At 42.1% G+C, this 9,451-nt stretch overlaps 1 protein-coding gene across 1 annotated transcript; it reads left to right on the plus strand.

Annotated features, from left to right (window-relative positions):
* The first annotated feature begins 3,333 nt into the window (after positions 1-3,333).
* Positions 3,334-4,021, plus strand: LOC131026075 (uncharacterized). Its single transcript, XM_057955850.1, has 3 exons — positions 3,334-3,398; positions 3,517-3,786; positions 3,859-4,021. Exons 1-3 carry the CDS (start codon positions 3,334-3,336, stop codon positions 4,019-4,021), a joined length of 498 nt encoding a protein of 165 aa, XP_057811833.1.
* The last annotated feature ends 5,430 nt before the right edge of the window (positions 4,022-9,451 follow it).

Consider the following 9,451-nt stretch of genomic DNA (forward strand, 5'->3'; position numbering starts at 1 on the left):
TTCTCACTCTCTTTAGCCATGTTTTCTATGGCTTCTTCCCAAGGTGCTCTCCGGTGTGGTGGCTGGTAAGGAAGTTGTTGTTGATTCTGGTTGTGGTGTTGAGGTGGTCCCAGCTGGTACTGTTGTTGATGTTGGTTCTGATTATACTGAGGACGTTGCATCTGTGCTCCCATATTGTTCTGCTGTTGGGGCTGACCATCTTGCTTCCACCGAAAGTTAGGATGATCCCTCCATCCTGGATTGTAAGTGTTTGCAAAAGGATCATACTTCCGTGGATTCCCATCATATCCTCCAATGGCATTAACATCAACAATATTCCTCGCCTAAATTGGGACAGTTCTCGGACTGATGTCCGGTGGCATCGCAAAGGCCACACTGACGAATCTTCTTCGGTATAGTCAGGCTCGACAGAAGTTCCTTGAGTTCATTCATGCTCTTCTCCATAGTTTTCTCCAGCTTGGACATCTCCTCATTCTCCTTAAGTTTTTCTCGGTTTTTCTAGATTTCTTTCATGCCCCTCATCGCGTGATTCTTCTGCCATGGTGCCCAACAATTGAAAGATCTCCAATCGAGTCTTACTCATCAATGATCCATTGCAGGCTGCTAGGACCAAACTGTGATCATTTCTCCGCATGCCCTTTACAAAACTCTCCACTTGATCTTTTGGAGATATTTGGTGATGAGGGCAGTTGCTTAGCATTCTCTTGAATCTCGTCCAATATTCATAGAAGGATTCTAGCCCATCTTGTCTTATGCTGTGGATATCCCATCTCATCCGCTCCACTCTTGATGCTGGGAAGAATTCTTCCAAGAAAGCCTGTTGCAGTTGTGCCCATGTGGTGACACTTCCTGCGGGTAGGTCATACAGCCATCTTCTCGCGTTGTCCACCAAGGTAAAAAGAAAGAGTATCAGCTTGACATACTCTTGCTGTTCATCACTGGATTGATGCATGATTGTCATTTCAAAATCTTGGAGATGAGTGTGAGGATCATCTCCTTGGTATCCATTGAACTTCGGTAAGATCTGAAGTAATGAAGGCTTCAGGTCATACCGACGAGGTACGAACGGGTTTGCCGGTAAGGTGATTCCGTTCGGTCTCAAGTTGAAGATTAGTTGGGTATGCCAACTGTCTGAGGGTCTGCGCCTGCTCGGCAGCTGCTTGCTCTGCTTCTGCTTCTGCCATAGCTTCACGTCTCGCTATTCGTGCTTCTGTGCGTAGTCGCCTTTCGGTGCGATCAATATCTGGGTCAAACACCAATGCTCTTACAGCTCTACGAGTTCCACGCATACACCAGTAGCGGAAAATAGGAATAAGGAGAGAACAAAATTGATGCGCGTCACTCCCCGACAACTGGCGCCAATTTTGACACGCACCCGTCGTGCGGTGCGGGCAAAATACTTGTGTATGCCTAGTACAGACGATACACGCTCCTACGTCTTACAACAGGAACTCAGTCTTAGTGGCAAGTGTAGGGTCGAATCCCGCAGGGAGTGAGGAACCACTTTGTTCTCCAACGACAAACTGAGGTGTCACAAGTCTCAATCTGTATACTCTGCACAAGAAATTAACAAGATCAATAATAACAAAAGGGTGAGGTTATTCGGCTAGGTCATAACTGTTGTCAACATTCGTTTCGGTCATAGGCATACTGATAATCCGTCCATGATCCATATAAACCCAAGGCGTGGCCCAAAGACATTGGGGCGTTTCGAGGGGTTATACTTCACATTTAGGATGGTTGATCCCATTGTGATCACTTGGTCCTGAAGGTCACACAATCCCCGGTCACAAGGCAGTGCTTCACTTCTCCTTAGATGGTAGTCATACTCGTTACTCACCAAGTATGACCCTCACCAACCTTCTCTCCCGAGGTCCCCAACTCCGCACTTTGAGTGACACATGCCTCTTGGACACAACCATTTCTGGCTTGTTAGCCGACCAGTCATAGACATGCTACGGCGCAGAGATTGCCTTCCTCGTTTGATAACCATGGCTTTATACCTCGTCAAAGTTGATGGATAGTCTCTAGAGAAGCCCAAGACTGAGGAAGGACAGTGTATCCCATCAATCTTTCCCCACCTTCCGGATCTACAACACCTTTTGTTGACGCTGCTCAGCTACTCGGTCTTGGGTATACTGGTTGTCACGCCCTGGTATACCCTGGCCTTTGCTTGACACGGACAACGTTTTACCGAATGGAGATCACCCATTAGGCCCCTACTGCCCATGGTTTCGAACAGATCCTTCCGGAACCACGAGATTCAACCGAAAGAACAAATGCCTCACGAATGCTTACATGTTGACAACAATTATTTCCACCCCTAAAACCTCACCTAAGGAACTACTCACACATAACAGAATTAATAAATGCGAAATGAAATTAAACACATCATGAAACAAAATGAAATACTTAAATAAGATGAAATAATACCTAAGGCTACGAGCCTTGAATCTTGTTCGAACTGAAAACACACGGAAATAGGAAATAGTGCTGAAATGTAATTTGTTTTGGATGCCACACACAGCGAATTAAAGTAGTAATCTAAAATAAAACGGAGTTCAAAAGGGTGCCAAGAGCATCTTCACGTTGCACATCTTCAACCTTTTATACTGCCAATCGGTGAAGGTCTAACCCTAGCTGCGCCAGCTTCATATCTTCATCGAGATCTTCTTTCCTTCTTTAGCTCAATCCTTGATTGATGCGATTGAATATAGCTTCCAGCTGCATGCTGTAGTTAAACTTTCCCTTTCTCCAGATTCTTCCAGCCCCTTCTTCGTTCTTCTCCATCCTTCCTCCAAATCTTCGGGATTTACTTTCCTTTCTTGGCTTTGGCTGTCTGCTTCTCATTGTAGTGGTCAGATGGATTGCTTCATTCGGTTTGACTCATACCGGGTGGGTTGCTTCAGGTTCCCATGCCCCAAGTTAAATTGGAGAGGTACTGCGGCCGAAGCTCCATGCCGGTAAACATGACATTGCAATCTGGGCTTGGTAATGCCCATTCCAACCACATTCTTTCCGTTTCCGCTCCACTGGACCTTCCTTCCTCAACAACTTCATTTTCCCCTGGACAGACCTGAACTGACACAAATAAATAGAAAAAATAGGGCCAAATGGCCCAAAAGTCAAAGACGCATCACCCGACAACTTACTAGTTATCTCTGGTGCGCATGTCTCCATTGCTAATGCTGTGAAGAGCGAGTTACCAAATGCTACTCACAGTCTTTGCTACTACCACTTGCAGAACAAAATTAAGGGCTACGGGCAAGCTGTTGTTGAGCTTTTCCGCCAGGCTGCATACACGCCTACGAGGACTCAGAATTTTCACGTGCAATGTCGGCTATGGCTCAATTGAAGCCGGCGGCGTACGGGAAGTTGATGCGCGTAGGCCCTGAGAAGTGGGCACGATCACAAAGTTCGGTGACCCGTTATAGTTTTCTTACATCTAATGCTGCCGATGCTTTGAATGCTCGTTTGTTGTGGGCCAGACGCCTTCCTATATGCTCCATGCTGCAGGCAATCAGGATGGTTCTGGAGCAGTGGTTCAATGACAGACTCGCAGTCTGCGGAAGAGAGCGAGGATCTTCTTACTCCAGAGGCAACACAGAAGATAAGTGCGGAGATCTCAAAGAGTCGTCGTTACACTGCGAAGAGGACCTCCGAGAGAAAATACAGGGTTCGTGCTGGTGATCGTCGCTTCATGGTTGACCTTCAAGCGAAGAGCTGTGAATGCAATGAATTCGACCTGGACGACATGCCGTGTTCTCATGCGATCGCAGCCATTATGTATGCTAAATCTATTTTATTATAAAATTACAGTTATTAGATGCCTACTAAATATAACCATTCCTTTCGTAGTGAGGCGAACGAGCCAGTGGAAGATTACGTGGAAGCTTACTACAAGCTGAGTTCACTGGTTCAAACATACTCCGGTTCAGTAAATCACTTGCTTCCCTTAGAGCATTGGGAAATTCCGTTTGAAATTGCAACTGATATTGTTTTGCCAAACCTTTCTCGGTGATAAGCTGGTCGACCAAGAGAATCTAGAATTCCTTCAGCTGGTGAGAGGCCGACTCAGAGGACTACTACAGCGGATGCATCAAGTAGTCTGGGAAAACGAGCACCCAAAAGCTGTGGTCTATGTGGCTCGCCTGGCCACACACGTAGAGCATGCAAGGGTACGGGCTGGGAGCAGTAGTTTAATTTTTTGTTATATTATATTCAATGGGTATTGATGTTTTTTCATTCCAGTAATTGATATGCTGAAGTTGGCAGCATTGGATTCAATAAGTTTCGATGCGATATCACTTGCATAATATCTATGAACTAGCAAAAATAGCAAATTTTTAAGTACCCGCCAGTAATTCAGTTTTTAGCACCAGTAGCCGCCCAAAAAAAACATCCGCGGCTACTGGGCGCGGATAATCATTTTATGGCGGGTACTTAAAATTTTAGCAGTTTTTTGATGTTTTAGAAGCTGTTATGCTGTTTGATTTGAAATATTTGAAGCAAAAAACACAAGCCTTTAGTAATGACCAACATGGACATGTCTTAACAATTATGAGTGGAAATTATGAATGAGACTTTGGAGAAGTGAACAATGTTTTATATAAAAGTTTAGTTAATAGCATAACATAACCAGATATAGTTTGGTTATGCATTAAACTATAAAATAAGATGAAATATCCAAGTACCCGCCAAAAATTCATTACCCGCCGTCAGTAGCCGCTGACATTTTTCCAAGCGGCTACTGATAGCGGCTACGTATTTACTGGCGGGTACTTGTATATTTCATCTTATTTCATAATTTTATGTAGGATGCAAGTGGAAACTCATAGAAATATACTCAAACAGATACTACAACATCTAATCAAAACGTCAATTTGCATAATTATCATTTAAAAGTAGAAATACATAATCTATTGCTCCGGGGGGATACAAAACTCGTAGATGCTACTGCCTATCTTGCGCCTATAGTTGGCGGCGTGACCATTGCCCCACGCAAGGCTCGGTGAGCCTGATATCAGACGCTCCACATACATACACGCATAAACACCAGAGCTGCATTGATCTGGCTGCTGGAACTGCTCATTCTCCTCGGCATAGCGGATTTTCAACTTTCGCCATGAGAGGTTCTCCAACGAGTTTTGGACAATCTTGTCCTTTCGTGCATCTCTGCCTGAGAATATTCGGCATCTCTAAGGATCGGCATCGAAGAACGAGGCGGCTCAAGCGGGTATGCTGAACTCGTGCCCTGCTCAGCCCACGAGTAGCGTGGCCCACCATAAGAACTCGACTCACCGAATGTGGGCACGCCGTGGACACCCATGTGCGGAGTCTGCACATCCCCAAAACTAGTCGAGCCACCGAACGGATCATGCTGCCACTGCGGGGTGTGCATGCCATCACCAGTAGTATGTCCCGCCTCTCGTGCAGGAGACTCGTGTGCAGGGGATCGGTGATGCGATGGGGCCTCTGAGGATGTACGCTGCACCGGATCGGACTCGGGCTCGGGCACGGGCTCGGGCTCGCGTCTCTTGTCAGAGTGAGATCGTGGAGCAGGTCTGGGCACATGAACATCAGTGCTATGCGAGCATCGGCAACGCATAGCATCCAACTTCTCCTCGAACCAATTCTTAATCCTCGTGAACAGGCTGTCCTCCACATTCTTCGCTATCCGTCCCTCACTCTCGCGCATCATGTGCTGCATGCGCTGCCAATCCTTCTCGCTCCACTGTGATGGTGCAGGAGCTCTACTCTGATCCTCGTGCCTAGGCCTCGGGGCTCTGTGACTGTGAGACCTTCGACCAGAATCTACGGGGTGATCGCCCTCGCTCTGATCGTGATGGCTGCTGCTCGATGAGGTGTCCACTACTTGTCCTCTCGGGCGCTTGCCAGTATCCTGTCTCGCACTGCGACGCCGTGGTTGATGCTCAATAGTAGGCTCGTTGCGGTCCCCACCACTGTAGCGCGCCCGAGCCTGCCTATGACCAAAGACTCCCGGCTCTGGTACTCGAACCCCTGGCCCGGCATTGACGCCTGCCACCGATAGCCAGTAATGCGTCGTGGCCTCGTACTCATCGGGTCTCATCTCCCATATCCCGCTCTCCTAGAAACAAAAAATATGTAGTTAAACATTAATATTCATAAAATAAAATAATATTAACAAATAAACAACTAAATTATTACCTCTGTCTCAAATAAACTCTGTAACCCATCGGCCTTGCTCTTCACGAACGTCCACCTCTTGAATCTAGGGTAAACTCCCGCATTGCATATGGCTATGGCTTTGGCCAAGCCGGGAATAACCTCAAGACTCCAAACGAATAGGGCCCAAGAAGGACCGTAGAAGTGGTACTTGACTTTTGTATTCTTAATTGTGGTGTTCTTCAACCTGTAGTTCAAGCACCTATACGCGCACGATCCCCAAGGAAATCTGGAAAAGGCGGCCAAATCATCCATCAAAGCCCAAGTCCAGGACTGCACGGGTCGTCGCACGTCCACTCCTAATACAAATGCGTGTAGCACCAACAAGTGGGCCACACGGAGGTATAACCCGCCGTCGGGGTCAACCACTCGACTGACCCTGTCGAAATATATATCGCTCAACGCCTGCACTGTCACCTGCTGCCCGCGACAAAATTTCTTAAATGTTTGAGCCTCGCTCAGATCGTGCTCAGCCAAAGTATCAAAAGGATCATCCCCAAAGGCCAATCCTGTCACGAGAGCGAAATCTCTCGGAGTAAAGTCAACCTTCCTCCCGTTGATGTAGAAGCAGATTTCATCATCCTCATCGTCTCTCGTCATCTTAAGATGACGAGAGACAATATGGTGCAATGCAGCATTGCACTTCTGGCCCGGCTGCCAATCCAACATCATACCAAAGCACCCCTGCCTGAACGTATTCTCCAGTGCAGAACCGCCAATTTCCTCTAGTCTCCCCGCTACTGTCGATAGGTACTTAATATTGTAGTACGTACTGATCTCAACTGTTGGACGATTGATCGTATCGGGCCTCGAATAAGGGACCTATTCAATACAAAAAATAACTCAATTTACAAAACATAATGAACTTAACAAACATCAACTAATAATAATGCATAATTAACTATTAAATTACTAGAAACATAATTAAAAAAATATAGAACCAAAATTAACCAATACCCGCCAGTAATTAATTTTTTTAAGAAGTAGCCGCCGGGTTTGAAAACCCGGCGGCTACTTCTTAAAAAAATTAATTACTGGCGGGTATGTTGTTAATTATGATTTAAACATTTTTTTTAATATTTTATAAAATTTTAAATTCTGAATAACCTAAAAAACGTTATTATTTTATGCGTAATACAGTAAAATTAACCTAATGATCTAAATAGACGATTAAATATATCTAAATATGCTTCAACTAAATAAAAATTCTAACAACACTCAAACTATACTCAAACTTGTAACAACACTCAACTACACTATATCTAACATATACGAAACATATAAATAAATCTAACAAATACGAAATAAAAAATCAAAATTCAATACTATACAAAACATATAAAAATTCGAAACATATAAATTCTAACATATACGAAATAAAAAATAAATACTATATATCTAAATCAAAATTCAATACTATACAAATACAAAACAAATAAATTCAACAAATGTATCTAACACATACAAAACATATATAACTAACATATATATCTAACATTTTCTTACAAATACAAAACACAATTCAATACTATATATCTAACATATAAATTCGAAACATATAAATATATCTAACATATAAAAAACAAATAACAAATAAACTCATCTAACATATACACCGATGTATTCACCAAACATATACCAAATAATACTTAAAAATGTAGTATACTTACTTGGTTTGAAGAAGAAGCCATGGCGTGAACAATGTTGAAGAAGACCAAACAATAACCGTGAATTGTCCCCCAAAAACACTTCAAATTTCATAACACAATACTACAAGTTAGAACATGACTATTATTTTCGAGCAAAAAATTGCATACAAACACACGAAACCTTACCTTGTCTTTGAAAATGGCGTATATGCCTTCCCTCTCTCAATTGCCATTTTTTCCTTCCACTCTCACACGAAAAATGACCAGCGGCTGCTTCTTTGATGGATAGTGCGGCTGCTTCTCTACCCCAATACCCTAATTTAACATAAAATATAGTGTAAATGGGCCCTACCCAATTTATCTCTCTTATCAAATCTTCAATGTGGTCAAACAAATCCCACAAAAGCCGTGCCCGCTCAATTCCAATACCCGTGAGTTAATTTGCTGCAAAGCCTATAGATTCCCACGCTATAAAGCTTCCCCCTAGCCGATTGAATTGTCCAATCATAAAATGACTTAGAGTTAGGTCTTCCAATTTGAAAAAAATACAACAACCATTAATATGAAGTCTAATAAATAAAATTTATGTATATTGTGATATAAAAACCAGTTATAAATGACATGATAATAATACCCGCCAGTAAAAAGTAGCCGCTCGAGGTAGCCGCTCCGGGTTTCTTTCACGCGGCTACTTCTTTTGGGTACTAAATACTGGCGGGTATGTATGTGATAGGCTCTCTAATATTTTATTGTTTCATAATATATGATTTTATATTTTTTTTATCCAACATTTTCTATTATTTTATGTGTTACGCTATATTAATTCATGTTAAATAAAATAAAATAAAAAATTTGAGACTTATTACCCCACTATAATCCAAATTTGTCAAAATACAAGCCTATTATGTATTTCTACTTCATAAAATATATTTTTAAAAAAAATACAAAATGAGGATAAGTTTGTGTATAATAAAACAGTAATACGAGGACGTAAAAAATTGTAATTTAAGTATATTTGGAATCAAAAAACAATTATGAACCTAATGCATACAATACTCGCCAGTAAATCATAGCCGCCGGGATAAAACACCGGCGGCTATTGCGAGCGGCTATGGTTTACTGGCGGGTATTGTATGAATTTGGTTCAGAATTTTTTTTTTTGTTTCCAAATATACTTTAATTACAATTTTTTACGTCCTCGTATTACTGTTTTATTATACACAAACTTATCTTCATTATTTTCAAACTTAGGGCATTTTAGGTCACGTGGCTTTACAATAATTGCACATTTATCTGGTTTTGTGCATTTTTAACTACCTATCTTACACATTTTCTTACACAATTGTACTTGTGTAAGAAAAGTGTAAGAACTTTTACAAAAAACCAAGCAAGCCATCACCATCAAGTACACTTTTCGGTACTTTTACAAAGGGGTGGGTATTTTTCATAGACATATTATGCATGTGGGTACTTTTAATTCCAACCCTTTTTTAATATTAATATATATATATATATATATATATATATATATATTATAGTTGTTCTGAATATATTTTATAGAAACATATATGTTGATAACATTATAATGTGCTTAT

Source organism: Salvia miltiorrhiza, chromosome 5 (genome assembly GCF_028751815.1).
Source record: "Salvia miltiorrhiza cultivar Shanhuang (shh) chromosome 5, IMPLAD_Smil_shh, whole genome shotgun sequence".
Taxonomy (NCBI): domain Eukaryota; kingdom Viridiplantae; phylum Streptophyta; class Magnoliopsida; order Lamiales; family Lamiaceae; genus Salvia; species Salvia miltiorrhiza.

Excerpts from the sequence above, each read along its gene's own strand:
- LOC131026075 (XM_057955850.1), top strand. The coding sequence starts at position 3,334 with ATGTCGGCTATGGCTCAATTGAAGCCGGCGGCGTACGGGAAGTTGATG. Across the intron at positions 3,399-3,516 it reads ATGCGCGTAGGCCCTGAGAA|GCAATCAGGATGGTTCTGGA; the intron begins GTGGGCACGATC and ends TCCATGCTGCAG. Across the intron at positions 3,787-3,858 it reads CATGCGATCGCAGCCATTAT|TGAGGCGAACGAGCCAGTGG; the intron begins GTATGCTAAATC and ends TTCCTTTCGTAG.